General features: G+C 37.1%; 1 protein-coding gene across 2 annotated transcripts in view; it reads right to left on the bottom strand.

Annotated features, from left to right (window-relative positions):
* Window positions 1-6,450: 6,450 nt before the first annotated feature.
* The window catches only part of ANOS1 (anosmin 1), a 149,384-nt gene continuing 135,494 nt past the window's right edge, over window positions 6,451-20,340 (bottom strand). Inside the window, exons 10-15 of one of the 2 annotated variants that reach the window (XR_015705068.1) lie at window positions 18,835-18,929; window positions 16,441-16,612; window positions 14,981-15,201; window positions 12,134-12,275; window positions 9,840-11,434; window positions 6,451-9,145 (exon numbers count right to left, since the gene is read on the bottom strand). Coding sequence is in view for 1 of the 2 variants with exons in the window: in XM_087758953.1 (XP_087615079.1) it covers window positions 11,376-11,434; window positions 12,134-12,275; window positions 14,981-15,201; window positions 16,441-16,612; window positions 18,835-18,929 (689 nt within the window). In the remaining variant the exon portion in view is untranslated. Of the gene's footprint in view, window positions 11,435-12,133; window positions 12,276-14,980; window positions 15,202-16,440; window positions 16,613-18,834; window positions 18,930-20,340 lie in introns of both variants that reach the window. The other variant, XM_087758953.1, reaches the window with a different exon arrangement.

Here is a 20,340-nt window from a genome sequence, read left to right as displayed (position 1 = left end):
GACAAACTGGACATTAATGGGATTCTAAACACTAAAATGCCTAACTAAATCACAGTCATTGAAAAGGAGATTAAAAGTAATTGGAAGAAGCTTGGCCTAAATTCGGCAATAATGCCCTAAAATAAGTGTAGAATTTACTGAAACAATAGACCTTATTTCATGCCTTTTGCTTACGCATTTTTGCCATTCTTGCTGCTCATATAGCAGGAAGACTAAAGAACATGGCAAAAATCAAAGTAGTGGCCATTATTAAATTGATGGTGTGGTGTGTCCTTACAGTGCTGATGCTAGTCATTGCTTAGCTAAGCCATACATATATTTTTTAAAAACATTAACATGTGTTAAGAGTAATACAATGTTAATAACCAAATGAAGTGTTTCAGAATGTCCAGCCTCACTGAAATGCTGCAACTAAAGGCTTTCCAACATTGCACAGGCTTTTTTTGATTCCCATGACACATTACAAACATATTTCATGGACTGATGCTATAGAATTTGCAGAAATGTTTTCTCCAACAGTTTCTGACTGATTTAGTCACTTCATTTTTTTATATTTTTCTGTCTTTTCTAAGGATGTCTATGTGATATGTAAGAGAAAAATATGGATTTTTGAATCATATTTATTAATCTTTTTTCACTCTTTGCCTCATTAAAATCTTTCTTGTTCCCCTTTAAGTCCTTTTTTTGATGGTTTTCTTCCCACAGTGGCTTATTAAATTATCTTTTTTCAAGTTATGGATCTGTTCATTTAAGGGAAAGCTAAGTATTCTCCTACCATGGGAAAGTTTACTAGGAAAATGATAGCAGCCTGCTAGAGACCAGAAGAAGCTTTCTTTGTTGTTCTTTACAGTGTGCTGGCTCCATGGCAGTGGCACAGCTATTGAATCTGCTGGCACATTAACTATACCTGGAACTGCCAAGCAGCCAAGATGCACAGCAAAGAGATGTGCAGGGAGACAAGTATTCACATCTGGCTTCCTTTTATTTCTGCCACCAAACTTCTGGTGGGCTATACTTGCTAATCTTTATCTTTTCCTTCACAAGTCCTTAAGAAGTTCCATAAGTTTTATTTTCTTATCTATGGCTGTGGGTTTATTTAAAGTGTGACCCTTTTTCTTAGTTTCTGAGTCATCATGAGCTATCTAAGGGAGAAACATTTACTTGATCTATAAATATTTCAATATTTCCACATTCATGATGACTGAACATATGCTTCACACTGCCTGGAAATTACTTTCTTTCAGTTGTAATGCAGCAAGTCATGTATTGAGACTTGTCTTTCGAGTATAAAGGAAACCTATTGATTTGAGAAGTCTAAGTTTCAGAATATTTCACAGTATCTGTTGCTAAAGCCTCACTATAAGTTGCTAAAAACTGGAGCAGCAACCCTTTCTTTCAGCTGAAGCTAACTGGTTCAATAGGCAAAACTGGAAGCTGACGATTATGCAGAAATGCTTTGCTTGCATCAGTTTCCCCATAGTTAGGACAGCTGAGGAATTAGCATAAAGTCTCTAGGTCTCTTCATTGCCTGTCTTCTCTTCTATGCAGATTGCCTCTTATTTGTAATTTTTGACTCTTGCTATTCTGCCTATAGCAGGATTTCTACAGAGAGAGAAAAACTTTTGCTAGAGACCTAATGCCTTGCCAGAAGGACTGAGCATGTCATCATCTGGATTTCAACTGTGATACGTGATGAGCCCCTCAGTGGGCTCAAACACTGCCTTTAGGAGGAATGGTCTTTTCTTTCAACTGACACCCAGTGCAGTTCCTGCTTTTGGCAGCTCAGGACCTCATTACTGTGGGTGCTCTCGTGGTGCCTAAAAGGAGAGCTCACTCATTTGCAGTCACTGCTGAAACAACACAAGGAGAATCCTGCTTGTGGTTTCCTCCTTGGAGGCTCCCTTCCTCTACCCAGCTCAAGAGCTATAGCCTCTTTGCATGCAGTGCCAGGGTTTGCCCTTTCTAGCTTGCAGGGCCTTGATTTACTCAGCTTTTTTTATGATCCAACACAGTCCCTATCCTTTCAGCAACAGCATTTGACAGCGATGGAACTCACACAGCTATCCCTCCCACACTAGGTGATAGTGGGGTGACCATCTGAGATGGGGTAGATCACAAACCCATGGATGTGAGGACCACGTGCAGGAAAAGTCTTGTTTAGGACAGGTCAGTGTAAATTTCCTTGAGTGCATGGCAACCCGAGGGCAAAAACACAGAGAAGGGACAGCTAGCGGAGCCCAGAGGTGTGCTCCCACACAGGTCCAAATCCCACATCTCAAAGTTTTGCTCAAATACTCTCTATCTTGCAAGAGCAGAGCTCCCTACACAGTGCCAGCAGTAGACACAAAACCCTTTCAGAGCAGCAGGCAGTGTCAGTCCCAGTAAGTATCCCAGCCATGGTGATACTTTGCACTGAGGTCCCAGAGTTTCCGCTCTGCATCTGCAGATGTCTGGGCTAACAGCAAATCGAGGTATTTCTATGAGTCTTCTGCACAATGCAAGTAGTCTGTGTGGATTCCAGCATAGCGGTCTTTGTGCCAGTCTTCTTTGCATCTTGTCCACCCTCCCTTAGTCCCCTCAGAAAGGCAGCATATTGAAGGTGTGAGGTGCTCCTCTCTCCCCTTGCTGTGGACACAGGAGCTCAGGACCATTCTGCTTCAACAGCAGGGGCATCTCCCCATGACCGGCATGGCTCTCTATGTCCCATTTACTTCTCTTGTCCAGGCTATGCCCATGCAATCAGTTACACTTATCTCCCAGCTTGGATCAGTGGGCACCTCTGTGCTGAATCTTTCTTCCCTACTCACCTTACAGTCCTGCAGTAGGATGAGAGGCCTTTCCACAGCATTTTCACTGAAGGCGCTCCTTTCTTTCCACTCCCAGGCAGCCACCCCCTCTCCCCCGCCATCCCCAAGCATGTGGGTTTCAACACCTGTGGTGCCAGCTGGGTGCCAGGCACTTTCTGCCACAGCTGCAGCAACCTGACCTGCTCGGCTTCACTCAGCTCTCCAGAGCCCTTGATGGTCTCCTCAGAAGCTCATACCCTGCTTAGAATAGCGTGTTACCTGACCAAAGATGACTGATAATTTTGGTAGCTGTAGCTCCTCAAATGAACAACGCATGGCATACATAAGAAGGAAAAAAAATGGGCCATTGCCATTGTCAATTAAATATTCAATAATTTGTTGAATGTTAATATGTTAATATGGTAAACTATCACGTGAGTCCTAATTCATTCAGTTTTGCAAGCTAAACAACCAATGTGAACTCTCTAGAAATATGGCTGATCAAATTCCCATTTCTCAAGGCTTGTGAGGTAACTAATGTCTGACAAAATAAAAAGATATTGAGAAGTTGCAGGTTTCATTTTCTGCTAGTTTTGAATTCCAGGGCCAGTCCTATAAGTTTGTGCTTCAAAAGAATATTTTTGATGGCAGGCCCATCATGCAATTGAAATTGTTTATGCCATGTGGTTTTTCCCATACAATTTCCTTGATAGTTAAGATGTCATTATTTGCCTTACTGTTGTTTCACAAGCAATTAGTAAGAGAGGATGTGGAATCCCCATCCTTGATTATCTCCAAAACATGAAAGGGCAAGGCCCTGAGCAACCTATCATCTATGAATGATAGCATGCAATAAACTATTCTAGAGATTTTGAGACTAGCTGAGGTAAGAGAACAAGTTTCCTGAATAAAGTCTGGCAACAGCTACCGAAAACATTGACTACATGATTTGACCCATAGTTTCCCAATAACTGTATATATAATTTTTAAAAATCAGAAGATTTTTTCAGTCAAAGGTTGAATTTCAGGGACAGAATCCCACACTGAACTGTTCACTCAGCTGAATTACACTGCTTTATGGAAGTTTTCTGCTGAGTGATTCTGAGAATGATGTTAGGTAAATATTATTTTTTTAAATTAAATTTAATGAAATAAAAGGATTAATTTCTTGTTATTGCTTCCACATATTTTTTAAAGTTACTTATAAAAGTTACAAAATCACCTACAAAATAAATGTGAGATCATCTTAGGATTTTATTAAAGTACTGAGCATTCTGCATTAGTGACTAGGAAAAAACATATAATTTAAGCTGTGTCAGCTTTGTGCTTTTTGATGTTATTCATGCACGTAAGTTTATATTGTTCCTGATACAGCTCTCTCCAAACTTCTGGTATTCATCCACATCTCCTGTTTTGTAGATGAATTGAGATCAGTTTTGATCAGTCTAAAAGTGATGCATTTAGCTAACCTGGATATAATTTATTGTCTTAACAGCATTTATCAAGCTGCAAATATGAATGATATCTATCGGTTTAATATGTTTCTGTGTGCTTGCCTCAATTTCCTGTGGCTAGCATGGCTGTTGTTTAAAAAGATAGTAAGGTTTCTTGTTCTCCAAAACTATATTATGTACATAATAATTTAAATGAGATACAGCTGCAGATATACTTTATATCTAAAAACTAATATTACTTTGTTGACAAGGAGCCCTTTATTGAAATCGGCTCTAAATACATGAATGTACATATATTAATGACTTTATTTTTTTATTGTAAAGGTATCACAAACCTAAATCTTTATAGCAATCAGCAGTGAAGAGAAACATGCTTTGAGTGTGCCATGTATGACTAGGATTCATAAATGAGACAAGTTCTTACACTGAACAAAAGCAAGGAACATTGATCCATTATAAAACAAAACAAAAAAAAAATTGAAGTTCAGGCAAAAAGATGAGACAAATTAATACAGTCTTCAGAAAAATGTAAAAACACTAGTGCATCATTACAGTGTTAAGCTACTGTAGACCTTTGGTAACTTAGCCAATTAAATGGGATCCTGTGTGATAAAAAATATTTCACTCAAAGCAAGAAAAATGCATATGGATCTTCTTTGTCTTCACTATGATTCAATAAACACCAAGCAAAAAGAACAGTTGTCCCTAAGTGCCCTGAGAGAAACAATAGTATCCACCAGCTTATTTTTTTCTTGAATATTCCTGTTTTGTGAGTTACGGTCTAATATATTTTGACTTGCAGGTAGGTTCACTGAAAGTCTGAAACATTTATATTTCAAGCAAGTATTGCCGCACACCTCGAAAAAGAAATGTAAAAGATTATTTTGAATGTTTGCAGATAACTACTAATACTGGAAATTGGATGTCTGCAAAGAAACAAATACATCAGATGATAAGCTTCTTTTTGTGCCACCTATGCTCTTCTGTCCCCAATCTGCCTCCTCTAATTTCACTTGGAAATGATAGGGTGGAAATTACCGCCTATCACTCTGCATCTACTAATAACTATGCAGTCTGAACCATTTAAATCAGGTAACATTTCTAAATAAAATTATAAAAATATGAAAAATATTTTGGCTAATCAGTACTAATCAGAAAACCCAGAGTTACTTTCAAACATTGATGATTTTGAACCTGTTGCACATATATACTACTGAACAGCTTGTGAAAAAGACAAGCAAGCTCTATTTGGTGTACAAATATATTTGCACACAAATACAAAGGGATTTTTGTGTGTAGTATATTTGCCTAAGTCTCCTGAAAAACCACAACTCACTGTTTCCAAAGCTGATCTCCCATTGAGAAGAAACAGACCTCCTGAATGTAGCTTATTATTAAGTAACATGAAGAACTCACCATCACAGGTGAGGAACTGGCTACAGCAAGCATTCATAAATTCTTTAGTTTCTGTGCCACACGGCACTCTCAGTAAATGCTTATAGCAAGGCATGTGTTAAATATTAATCTATGCTCCTGCCAGCACCTTGAGTAGCAGCAGTTCGCTTCTGCTGAACCACACCCTCTTCAAATCTGCAGGAGTCTTGCACGTTGGCTCCATTTCAACGCTTACATTCTCAGGGTTCTCTCCGGTGATTTCTTTATCCTTACAGGTGGTTCATTGCCACCAACAGGCTAACAGCCAGTGTTTTGGCTTAAGCCCAAATAATGTTTTATTCAACATTGAAGTAGAAGAGACACATATTAATTTGAAGTTATGGCAGGAAATAATGAATGGATATTTTGAATTACAGCATATAGAACACTTCAACTATTTATTATGACAACTTACCTATCCACGGTGATACATCATTCTTGTCTGGGTTTACTGAACCATTACAGCAAATATCATTGAAATATTCCAACTTGCAGAGAAATTTAACTATATGCGTTTTTCTGAACATTATCCAGTTATGTAAAAGGAAAAACAAAACCAAAAATTTAAGGAGTTATTCTAATAAGAAAGCAATACCAGGAAATTTTGGAGTTTATGCTCAAGTTAACAAAATCTAAATGTTTATTAGGTAAGTCAAAAGTAAGTCAAGGTGCATCCCCAAACTAAAGATATTGCATTTGAGAATGAGAGCACATCTATGACAACGTGAAACAGTTAAATGTTTGTACTAAAAGGCAGATATTTATACTTATTAAAAATATGGAATTTAAATATGGCGTATGGCACTTTAAAACAGAAAATACTCCAAATCTGGTGTATACATAGATTTCACCACAATTTTCAATCATGAAAATCTTGACTTGCAGCATCAGGCCACTGACATAGATCTAGCAACATTTTAATTATTTTAAGTTAGTAGTACAAAGGGTGAACAAATCTTCACTATGAACTATTCCGTTAAAACATAGAAAGGCATGGCAAGTTCTTGGGTTTAATTCTTTACTTCAAGGATTGCTTTTCAACGGAAAAGATGCAAATGATGTCTGAATTTATTTTCAGATTATTTTGATCAGTTTTTAAAGAAAACAAAATGCTGTAGTAAACGGAGGATAAAAAGGTATGACTTTATACACAATGAAATGTAGATGTAACAAAGGTACTTGGTGTGACACTGATTTTTCTTAGATGATTCTGTGTCTTCAACTTAAGAAAAACAAAACTATAAATTCTGTATGGAGGAGATAATGTAGCAAGATTCTGATGTAGGATAGTTTATTACCTAAACAGTATGTACAAATTCTAAACATGAAAATAATGAGTAAAAGAAATCAGACTCTATTTACATTTACATTTTTTTACAAATTATTTTTTACAAGAAGTGTATTTTTTTTTTCTCTAAGTAACAGGACAGACACATAAGACCAATTTTTTGTATTACATACATAAATAAATATTGACTTTAAATGATTGTTATAGGAACATAACTTCTACAGCCAATTTGGGTAACAGAGAAACAGTTCTGTTACCTCTACTACAATATAATTAAGTAAAAAGGAAAAATTTTACATATAGAGCTCTGTTAATTACTTTGTAAATTGTACCTTACTAATATATTCAGTAGAGGTAATACAGTCGTTACATTTCATGCCCACAACTGAACAATGAGTTTTGGCATGCAAAACCATATATAATCATCAACATCTGCAGGTATTCATTTACATTTTTTTAAATAAAGGGTTTTCTTAATTATTTAAAACTACATGCAACAGCTTATTAGCATCATATTCCTGGTTACAATGCACAAGTTTGCATAACATTATTTTTAGTAATTGATGTTCACAGGTACTGATCAAGAGGGTAGGAATATACTTGGCACATAGTATAAGAAAATGAATTAATAAATAAGTCAATATCACAACTACATTTACATATACACAAGACAAAAATAAAAAATGTTATGGTGTTGTACACAGAATTTAGAACCGTCTGGGTCCCATACTTTGTTCTATAAGGCCCTGATTTAAGACAGTATTCAAGCAAATGTTGACATCCATGCTTTATTAAGACATCACTAAAGCTCATTCTTAACTTCAAAGGTTTACTTCCATCCCGCTGACTTGTTTTGTGCATATGGAAGTTTCTTCTTCTGTATACCTTCCTGAATCAGGGCCTGCCTATCTGAAACTCTTCCTGACTCCAGTTGGGAGCATGGAGATGAAAGTATTGTGGAATAAATTGACTCAGTATTTAGGTTTCTATACAGTTCTGCTAATGTCAAAGGTAAAATTCCCATTCACATTAGTAATGACTATTTCTTTGATTTTGTGTGTGACCATGCCAAACATCAACGTCAATGTTAGCATTGCCACACCATGTCCTCAGCTCTTTCTGAAGTCACTAAGTTGAGGATGTTCAGCATTTCAGAAATCAGACCTCTTATTTATTGTCTATGTGCTATATTCTTAATGAATATTCAAGATGATACACATAGTAGTACTTCAAAAGCTCTGTCTTATTTGAATTTCTCTTGCTCTATAAACAACTCAAAAATGGTCAAAAAAGATATAACAAGAACAAACCATTCTCCTCCTAAACAAAAATCACCAATGAACAAAAAAAAGTCCAAAGCCGTTATCAAAAATGGCATAATCTTATAATTCTCCTTTAAGAAATAAAGATAAACAAAATGCATCCTTAAGTCAACTGACCAATCCATCAGAATCGTACATAGCAAATAATACATTAGTGTAAAGGTGCAGAGTATCTAAAAACTTCCCAATACCTATATTAACTCTGTATTACACAACGTCATTAGAGAAAATAAATCTTGAACTAGTGAATCAAGTAGTGAATTACAACTCTATTGCTGAATTAAATGTTTAATGTGACTTAGGCTAGTAAATTAGGACAATACCCTGTACAATTCAGCAAACAAGGATTTATGAATTAGGCACTAACAACTTCAAATCTGTACTGCTAAATTCAAAGAATAATCAGGAAATCACTCATAGTGGGAATTTAACATCCTTGCATGAGCTTTGTTGACCTTGTATTTTTCATTTGGAGGGTGGCTTGAAGGGTGAGTTGATAAGCTGATTTGTAGAAGGAAAAAAGTAATTTACATCTTAGTGGACTCTATATAATACAGTTGTTCAATACAATTCTACTTTATCAACTTTTTTTTTTTTATTTCCAGAATCTACTTTAAAAGGGAAAACCCCTCCATGTTCTTCAAAAGTACATTGTTACATTTAAAAGTTGAATGCTTCAAAGAGACTGGCATCAGCAAACAGTAACTGTTTTGGTTCATTTCAGAAGAATGAGGCTTCCCCTCAGGAACCAAGACTAAGGGTGTGATAACTCAGGGCTGCTAACTTCCAGTTTATCTCCAAGCTAGATTTGGCATCATTGTAATAAAGACCGACATCCATGTTCGACGTTTTACCATGTCACTACGAACAAAACATAATTTCATTAACATTAATCAAGTCACTACAGATTTCCAACATAACTAGGATAGACCGTGATTGAAAGCTTTGGACAGAATTTTTCAGAGAATCCTGAGGTATTTACTTTCCCTGATCCCACTGACTCCTGCTCTTAGCAAACACCATGGAGATCACGTGTAGCTTTACCGATGCCCTGTGCAATCTAAATGTCAAAGCAGTGCGGCACACTTATTTGCTAATGTATTTTGGAAAAGGGGAGATGACAGAGTGATAGAGGAAGTAATTAAAAGCATCATAGTCTTTAATATTTTTAAAACTACTGTTAAAGACCCAAACCATGTAGCAACAGAAATTTTCTGGAAAAGTTCTTGGTCACTCAGTGCATATCAAAAAAGACAACAAGCAAAGTAGAAAGAGAGGCAAAAAAGAGCCATTTAAAACCGAAGGTAGAAATGTAGGAAAACTGGAATGAGCAAGTAAGCAGAAATGAATTCAGTTTCCTTCACCCCCTGTGGTATCAACCCACACGAAACAAAAAGCTATAAACTTCAGTATAGACAAACTGTATTTGAATATTTTGTGAATGCTCTACTATGATAAACATAACTCTGATCCTCAGTTTCAGGTATGTATTTCTTTTTTCCGTACTCGCTTTCCACAAAACTGTTTGTCATCAAGAGAAGGAAAATATATTTACCACTAATGTCTGAGCTCCTCTCAGTGAATATCTCAGGCAAATATGAAGTACAGGTGAATCTGTAGCATCAGCTGGCAGAAAAAGTGGCCACCTTGTCAAGTTTGACTACTAAGCATTTGAGCTCCATTAGCCTCGTCATGATGATTCAGAGAGCAACGGAAACTGTGCCAAATAACGCAGGAGCACTTTGAACATCTTGAACGTGAGAAGCTGATTATGAGTATTTGTATGGACGTTTATTGGCAAATACTTTCCACCCTCTCGATAATAAATCCAAGCAGTCTCTGTTTACTATCGAAGGATGTCTCTGTGTGGCAAATTATTCTAGACAGTTTATATTGCACAATACGGCGATATGAATTCCCTTATGGTTAAAAAGGGCACCCTTCTGTCTAAATTTGAAAAATGCATTCAAATAAACTATAAGCCAATGTTTTCCAGATGCCAGAATATTGTCACATAATTCTTTCTGTAAGCAGAATAGCATGGAGCCAATATATCCATCCTTCTGTTCAAAAGATCCACAGGGAAAAGAGATACGTGCATCAAAAGCCAAAGCCAAAAAGTAGCTCTACGGCTACTTGAATAATAAATGTGCCTCGGAATTTCAATTTCTAAAATGTTGATGTTAACTACTTAGAGTTTTAACTAGAAAATTGGTAAGTTTTTTCAATATATTATTATAGCTTGAAATATTAGATACCAAAAAATTATAAGTGGGATTTTAAAATTCATTCTTCCAGGCCCTATCAATTCATTGTATTAATTGCCATAGATTTTCAACAATTCTATTAATTGCCATTTATTTCTTTACAATGGTACATCTACCTTGTATATTTTTTAGCTATTAACTATGTTAATAGAAGATCTGCATGCTAAAACATTACGATTTCAGAACAGATGGTTGATACAAATGTATCATCATTCTCCTCTGTGGTGATACTGCAATTATTAAGTACTGACTATTTTAGGGTTTCTGCTGCTGGTATTTATTTTACTTATGTCCTTATTTCAGACATATGGAGATCTTCTTTAATAGCAAAATACAATAGAGCTTAAACTGGTGACAGGCAGAGATTTAAGTAAAATAGATCATTTAAACACTCTGATGAGAACATGGCCTCCAGTGTTCAAAAGTATGTATACATCACAGGACAACCTTGCAAATATTAACACTGAAGTCACTAAGAGAAAAAGCTGTACACACTGCACTATTTCAGTCTACTTTAAACATAGAAATACAAAAACATTACAATGAACACACTTTTGATTTTCTCACAGGTGTTGAGTTGGATGCGATCTTCAGTTTGTTGAATAGTGGCGATACTGAAATGATACTTGCTGTATGTTTCATCCTGGCCTTGGTGCAAATACAATTTGTCATGGCTAAACTACAGAGAAGTAGATACAGATCGTACAGGATGGTAACTTCTGCTGCAAAACTGGGTCCATTGCTCCTACAGATGTGCCTTTTCCTAGCCTCCATTTGGGAGCTCAGTTTTTCTCTCAGTTATTTGCATAATCATCTGAAACAATCTAATATTTCTCTGGGGGTGGCTTGTAGTGATGTGGATGGTGTTGCTTCAGATGAGGTCCTAAACAAAAGAATAGGAAAATATGCACATATCAAACCCTGAATATGCAACACCATCGTTTATCCATACTAAAAAGTCTTTGTGAGGTCTTCAGCTTGCAATCCTTCAGCTTGTAAGTGAACTGCCTGTGCCAACAACTATGTGCATGTTCAGTCCAGACAACTTTAGTGACTATGAAAGGACAAAAGGATTCAAGCAGATGAATCTTGGCCTAATTCATTATATTTTTTTTGTTGAGCTTTGGAACATTGAGCTGTACTTTTCAGAAATTTATAAAATGCTGGAAATGGCCATTAAGAAGTCTGCACTGCTTTAGAAATATGATCAGACTCCAGCCATGCTGGACTGAATGCACCCAGAAAAATCTAATCTTGAAAGCTAAGCAATCCCAGACCTAAGCAGTACTTGGAGGATAGACCATCTTTGAATCCCAAGTGCTATAGGCATAAGCCAAAGAGCTGTGGTGGAATGAATGGCAAATGTCAGACCACAGAAACTGATTGAGAGAAAGACTGCATTTGCTTCCATCATTGCTGATGGACAGTTACGGGGGGAAAAAACCCAATGTTTTCACGCATCTTAAATTCATGGAATGCTACTGGAACCAATAAAGACTCTAAGGCTCAAGCTAATTGCTTACATGTGGAGGACTGACGTTCTGTAACATGTAACCACATGTCAAAATGGGGTACTACTTACTGTGGGGTGAAAATGGAGGAAGGTCAGGTGTTCGGAACGATTTTATCGTAGCTGGCCCTTCCCCACCGGTCGTTAGCACTTGAACTTCCAAGCGGTACAACATCGATGGCCTCAGATTGGGCACGGTAAGTACATAATGATCCTAAAAATAAGTAAATCACATTAATTCTCAGAGCATTTAAAAATAAAACATAGTTGATCTACTCACACAAAGCAGTGGTTTACACAGGTTCTGTCACTCTCAGCATCCACAAATTATTTTCTTAGAGTTCTGTTAAAAAGATTTAACTTATGCATCACTTTTTGAGAGGGTTTGTTTTGAATTTTTTGCTTGCCATTGCTTTTGAGCGTACTTTTTTACCATAATGTTATGATTTCATGTGTAAGAGGTCCAAGTTGTTCCTTGGTGTTCTTGAAAATGGATAATGTGCTCATCACTAAAAACAATAGAATTTTAACTTCCTAATCATTCTTTTTAACAAACATGTTCATTATATAAACTTGTTTTTATTTTGGATATGTCTGTGAATTCCACTAATTGGTAAATTAATTCATGGCAATTCACAGGTCTGGCCCCGTACTGCAGCTGGTGAAAATAAGTGTGGCTACACAGATTTCAGCATATTTGTCCCAATTACACCATGAGAATCTGCCCTTCTGTTCTTAATGCCATTTTTGGCATGATGGCCTCAATTTTCACTGCTCCATAGCTTGTGTGGTCACTTTACACCTGTGCAAAATAATTTCAGAGTAAGTTTACAAATGCTCCCAAATGCAAATACATCTGACTAAAGACTGAAGGCTGTTAAGGAATCAAAAGTCCTGATTCACCTTATTCCAACCTAAAAAGGACCAGTCCTGGGAAGGGGAGGCTGGGCCGGTCAGGAATTTGCAGGGCAAGTTCCCCTGGCTGGCACTGCACCCAGTGCCATGTGGGGTGACCTGAGTGGTCTCTGGGAGTAATTGATAATTTCCTGTTACTGCCAGAGCAGACAATAAAAGGGAAAGGAGAGAGAGAAAAGGCGGGGGGAAACATGTAGTTTTACTTCCAAATTAGTGCATATTCTGAGATGGAGCTGCTCTTAATACACCTTGCTGAAGCTATTCCAGGTCGTATAACATACTGAATGGGTAGGAGAGAGAGAGAGAAGTGTATACATTGCACTCATACACTCACTCTGCCAATTCAGGTGCTCTTCCAGCTGTTGGGATCTGTGGGTTTCAGCCCCCATTGTGTAAATATTAAATTTTTATCAGTCAGAGGCTACCAACAAGGATGAGTGAATGATCCTCACCGTAAAATACCCTACATTCTGGTGGTTTCTGAGAGGTAGGAGATACTATTTCAGCTCAAACCAGAGTTTTCTTAACCAGTTGCCATAAATAGTCAGAGAGATACATATAGTGATAGATAATTAAATAAAAGGAATCTGCAGGCTCTATAGTAGTGAAAACAGAGGAAAACAAAGATAAAAAATTAAAGCATAACACAATGCAAAGGAGTGTTTTAAATAAAAACTTATATGTATTTCAGACCTAACCGGACCAAAATCTTAAAAAAAGGAATAGAAATTCTGAATAAAACATATGTCTACTCCTGAAAAAAAAGATTAAAACTGAAGTGAAAAGTAACATCTCATGGTCTGAAACTTTGCTTTTCATTGTGCTAAAGTGGCTGTTTGCAGCCAAAGGTCTGTGACTGAGTAACCACTTCAGGTAATCTTGCAACGTGGCTTGCTGAAGAGATCAAGGCTGTATCTGCATCGTGCTTCCACTCTTGGACTGTAGGTTGAGCCTTGAGTGAATTGGTGCAGATCACACCGAGTCTGTACTAAATTGTAACAAAACAGCTCTGCACACTGCGTGGTAGCTTGTCCCATAGTTTTAGAGCACCCGCGGTCAACTTTGTTGCTTTCCCCCACAACAACAGGCTTTGAAACGCAGGTGCCCTACCCTTAGGGCAGTTTGCTAGGAATTAAGACAGAATAGTGAGAACCTTGCCTTGGATTTGTGGAAAACACGTTGAATGAAAGATGTGTCCAACAAAACATTTTACACATTCTTTGATGAAACGAATGTTGTGAAAAGATTTTCAGCCAGCTCTGCTCTAGTCACAATTGTCTTGATCCACTTCCCTGAAGTGAATGGAAAGACTCCCAACACTGTTAGCTGAATTTGGATCATGGCCAACTGCTTAAGCCCTTTTGTTGACTTTGGTGGATCTGGCAACAGAGTCTGAATGAAGTGCTCTTCACTTGCCTCTGCCAGAGGAGGAACTGAAATAGCAAAGGCCATCTTAAAGCAAATAGGGGGAAGAATTGAAATTGTTATTTCTCACACTTTCAATAAACAGTGAAATCTAGTTCTCCTTCAAATTATTTGTCTGTCAGACAATGGTGCATATTGGCAGAGGGGGAAGTGATTTTTATTTTTCTTAAAGCAATGAGTGACTCAAAGAAAGAGAAAATTCTCTTAAATCCATTGGCTTGGACACCAAATAATTAGTAAAACTATAGTAACAGCCAAGTTGAACAGCCTGATCATCAAAAGAAAATAAAAACTATCTATTGCCACACAGATGATCTTTTCCTCCCTTCAGGCATTTCTCAGACAATGATTGCTAATTTGACAATTGTGAACATTAAAATGTTTGATGTGTCATCCAGAAGAGTAGCTGTGCTTTGTTTCTTCAGCAAGGAGGAAAAATTAAGCACTTCCTGCTCCAACTTGCCTGCAGAGCCAGGGAACGTTATGTGTGGCATCTGCATCACCACTAAACATTAAAAATGGGCCACATACACACATATTTATGAAGCCGCTAGCAAAGGAAAGTAACAAACAACTTACTGCTGGCAGTATCTGAGACTGCGAAATGATGCTGTTGGGTAAGCTGTTCTGCCGGCTTTCTGTGGTGACTTCTGCCCAAGTGACTTGAAACCCTGTCATGGGCTGGTGAAGGTCTGCCTTAGATATCTTCCAGGAAAAATGACCAGTGATGTTACCTTCCTGGACAATGAAAGACGCAGATAGATTCTCGGGTTTGGCCAACACTTTGTGTAGAACTGGCACTATAAATTTGGAAAGCAAAAAGATAAGCTAAACTTTGAGAGATAATGTTCATTAATGTTCATTTCGTTCCACAAATCAAGGTCGGACAGAGCTCTCTTTCTGGTGTTACCCAGGATCATGCCAGCTTTCTGCCATTGCATTTTCACTGTTAACCAAAGCCTATCTTTGAAATATTCTGTTGGCATTTTGTGCCAAATTTAAACTTCAAATCAAATCCTGTCAGCTGCAGGTGACAGAAAGGAAAGCCTATGACATGTAAAGGCATAACTGCTTCATTCACAGGCAACCATCCTGCTGCTCCTCTGTATTTCAGAATACCTGAGCTCTGGTTTTGAATTTTGGGACCACAAGAAAACCCACAGGATGGCACAGAACTCCATGATGCAGGCAAAAAGTAAAATTCTTGCTCTAAAACTGTAGTACAAGTTAATAGGGGCACTCTGATTAGGGGAAATATATGCCTGAGTTTTAGTTGCCCAGGAATAAGGTTGTAATGTTGTAAACTGTCAGGAGAGGTGGTCAGGAAATAGCAATGGAGGCCAGCAGGACTCTGAGGTGACCCAGGAAGCACGGGAGTACTCTTGGGGACAGTAGGGACTCAAAGGGAGAGGGCCACCCTCTAGCTGAGGAGAGAGGTTTCCAGACTTGACTGTGCAAAGCCATGGCTGACCTGACCTAGTGCTGACAACAGCCCTGCCTCAAGTGGGCAGCTGGACTAGCTGACCCCAGAGGTCCGTACCGATCAACATCTCCATTATTCTGCAACGTTGCATAACGCTCTAGCTATACCTACCATCGTGGCAACATCATAAAATATATGAGTGCTTTTATTTGTTATTAGAGAGCAGAATTAACCTAAACAAAATCAAACTGAAAAAGCAGCTTGCATCAGTAGCAAAACATTCAAAAAATGGGTCATGCCAGCGTAAGTATGTTTACAGTTATCATCTGTCATTATAATGTATCCTCCTTACAAAAATAAAAACCGTGTAATAACAAATGTCATTATATGTTTATAAACAGTCCACTAAAATTATCACCTAATTGACAAAACAGCTATGCGGTAGCCAAAATCTATACCGCTCTTTATTTTAGTTGATTTTTCACATAAGCATTAGTCATGTTTTTATTTGTTTTGAATCTTTCATTTTCCATATCAGAATTGCTTTTAAAGATTTTTTTTTGTGATTATAAATTCATTTGAAACTATTTGGCTACTTCTCCAGATCATGTCTTACCTCCTTCAGCAGGACAGTTTATGTGCTTGTGGTTTTTTTCTTTAAATGCAGAACAAGGTGGGGTAACAAAGAAAATAGTCTCAGCGTTAAAACGACCTTTAGATTTTGCAGGCAAAACAGTTACTTTATATTTGCATGAAAATGACAGGTCCTTCAGAATCATGTAGTTTTCCTAGAAGAAAAACAAAAAGATCACATGGTGCAAATAGACCTCTAGGAAAAAAAAAATAGAAATTGAAAAATAAGGTTGGCAGAAGATGAAAATTTTTCTCCAAAAAAATATTTTCTTGATATGCTTAACACATGCCGACATGGCTTTTACTCAGAGAAAAAAGCAAACATCGCCTATGTTCTGAATATTTTCAGTAGTAAAATATATTAGCATGGTATTTGAATATGTCCTTCAATTCTACGGAGTTCTTGTGCCACACTGCATCAAAGCAAATGGCTTCTAACATTTAGAACAGTCTCTCTGACATGATGGTAAAGGGGGTAGCAATATGAGGATGTAAATGATAATTGAATTAAATAAATGTAAGAAAGCTCAGTTAAGCTGATGTAAATGACAGGCTTCGTCTACATTTAACTTTTTAAAAGCACATTCAAAGTCCAGCATGGCATTATGGATCCATAACATTAACTACTTCTACCTTCTTATCAGGAAGAAAAGCTCCACAGCTGAACTACGAAGTACAACTCTTTGTTTAAAGATGATGTCTGGAGAAGAAAACTACAGAAAATGTAAGTATCCTGCTAAATTCTTCCTGTTGTCCAAAGTACTTTTGAAAAGCACAGCCTGAAAGCTTTAGCACAAAACATATATGAGAAAAAGTTTTTTTTGGTTTGTTTTTTTTTTTTCTCCCCTGGGAAAATGTCCAATAATAACTTACTGGCTAAGGTCAAAAGTCTTTCACTGCCTTTTAGATCTTTATTTCCCTTCAGAATCAATAATTTCTGGTGTTTTTCTGCATAACTCCCTCTTTTTCCTAATCCCAAACTGGATTAGTCTAACCTTCGCTTGGAAGGTCATTTTCAACGGAACATAGAGATTGGGCTGAGAATAGACTTGACTCCCTGCCTTCCACCTGCTGAGAGAGTGCTCCAATAGGCTTGACTCCTGCTTAAAATTTTGACAGGACTATTTTTATTTATTGTGACAGGGACTAAATGCTCAACACTGGGAACATAAGGCCTTTATCTACCTTGACCTATCATATCTGGTACCAAACCTTTTGTAGCATCAACCTTCTTCTGTTTGCTTGTAATTATTTTCTTCCTCAAAAGAAACACAGAGTTTCCCAAAGTAGATTGGACCACTTACCGTAAGATGATTGAGAGGAAATAACTGAACTAATCCCACAATGCATTTGGGCAGATGTACAAAGAGTCTTTCCTGACCTCTAGTGGAAATAAACTTCTTAAATGTTAACTTTCTCCTATCTTCAATGTGCATAACTTGAAATATTGGGACTGATCATAACATTATGTCACAATCATTTTTTAATCCACCTCTAATATTTGCTTTGCTGACCCCATGAAGCAGTAAATCTTACAAGCTAACAGCCTTCTGTATGAGAAATGATGACTTTTGATTTACTCTGCTTTTACATGCCATTAACTCCAGTGAATTGATCCAGTAGTATAGGTCAGGACAAGAAGGAAAGCTGAATTGTGATTTCTTCCATTCTCCACAACCCACTAAATGAATCGTGATGCACCAATCACATTACGGTGTTGTTCAAATAATGTGTTATAGAGACAGATGACACTAGATTGCCAACAAATTGAGTGCGAAGAACTGCCACTGCAATATATATTTGGGCTGACAGGTACTTACATAGAGCTTTTCTCCTTATCTGATATCTGTCCGACTTCCAGATTTAATGTCTAGTATTTTTCACCTACGGTCCTTTTTTCTTATTCTATTATTCTCCTCAGGGTTGTGAAACCCACTTGCATGTCTAAAAGAAAACCTAGTTTATTAATTACTATTATTACTGTTCAATACGTGCACTGTGCTAGAGTCCTACAGTAGTAATTATAGATAAAGGCCTGTGTTCTATTTGCTGTGGAAATATGTAAGTACTTAGGTAAGAAGTTTGTTTGCCTGCTCTTGTTTTCTGAATAACATTAACAAAAAAAAAAAAACAAACCCTATTTTAGCCTAGTGTGGATTTAAAAAAAAAAAAACAAACAAACAAACAAAAAAACTAACCCCAAAACAGTCCAGATACATCATTTTTGTCTTTTGCTGAAGAGGACCATAAACAAGAAACATTCTTACTTATCTATGAAACATGGTATAAAGCATACTGTGTTATGTTACAGAACCATCCTTTCTCTTGCTGCTTAGAAGCTATTCAGAGTCAAGCAAAAGGCTGAGTGGAGACTTACATAAGTCAGCTCAGTTCCTTTCCCAAGTCCTTTGGTGTCATTTTGTGCACAGGACTCCAGTAACCAGTGGACTTGGAATTGATTCATGCTGACATCTAAATGATATAAAAAGAAAGGAAAAGACATATATTATAATTATGCTTTGACCATTGCAACTTTTTTGGCTTCTCTGGGTAAAAATAGGAGTTTTAAGTGTTGTAGAGCTGGTAGTTCCTCACTTGTTCCTAAGCATCCTTCAACAGAATGGAGAAAATATTATACACGTACGTAATTTAAACCTTATATCAGCTAATGGAGATAACTTTAAAAATAGTGAATTGGCATTTTCAGATATGTAAGCATATGCTGCTTACACTTTTCAAAAAATCAAGCATTTAAATTGAGCATTAAAAAAAAAAATCTTAATATTGTTAATTCTAAACATCCTGAAAATGATGGAAATGTCTTTGTGTCAACTACCTGTGACTGTTTATATTGTCAGAGCATTGCAATACTGCTGCCTGGCACTGCTTGAGAAATCTGTGCCTGAAGACATGTGAAAATGTCTGTAAATCCCTGAGCTTTCTCCTTTCAGAATATATCATAAGACCTGTTCAGTATCTGTCCAAATAAAATTCTAGTCTTGACTCTTAGGAGTAATACCAAAGGCTTGAGTTTGCTCCCATTTAAATCAATGACAAAACTTGCTGCAGTCTCAATAGTATAAGCTTTCAACCAATTTCCAGCTCTTCTAGCTTCTTGTCTAATACTAATTGCATACGGAAGCAAAACAAAGGGGAATAAAGAATTAGACAAACGAAGAAAAACTCATCGGGTAGTGCACATACATCCTGTCATTTTTCTGGATTTAGTTCTCCTCTATCTTTATACAGGGGATGCAAAATTATGTCTGCCATTATTAATTAGCTGGGTATAGCATAGCCACTAATGCCAAGTGCCTGATTGTGGGTTTCAGGAGGGAAAACAAGTATCTTTGATGCCTTAAGGGCTGATCTGACATTAGACTGCTATGAGCAATTTGGATGCAGAAGAGAAGGACTGTAAACTAAAGAGAAAAGAAGTAGTGTCTGAAACTAGCTCAAATGGTATTCTGGTAAAAAGGCTGATTAGAATCTCCTTGAAATAGATTTTTGCAGCAGCTATCTTAATAACAACATGTATGCTAATTATTTCTGTGATTTCTTTGGAAACCCAGCATTTTTTTTCAAAAAGAATTCTATAAAGAAATAACTTGCTGCCTTGTGATTGTTCCCTTTCATTTAAAAATAAAGAAAGAAACGGATGTGCTTCCACTTGCCTCGTAATTGCTGGGCTTTCCCACTTGATGTGCCTGTTGGATGAAGACACAAACTCACAGTGCATTTGTAAGAAGGTTTCATCTGATTTCGTCCCTTGCAATTCACTCAGTTATTGCCTATCACCTGCTTGCACCCCTCCCCTGGGACAAACAAACAAAACACCTAGCTTCTTGGGACTGAAAACTTTGTGCTACTATATTAATCATGC

This window comes from Nipponia nippon, unplaced genomic scaffold, assembly GCF_047370975.1.
Source record: "Nipponia nippon isolate SJK-2023a ecotype South Korea unplaced genomic scaffold, ASM4737097v1 scaffold_2, whole genome shotgun sequence".
NCBI lineage: Eukaryota > Metazoa > Chordata > Aves > Pelecaniformes > Threskiornithidae > Nipponia > Nipponia nippon.
Note: the sequence above shows the minus strand (reverse complement) of the source record. Positions and strands in the feature narration are given on the sequence as shown.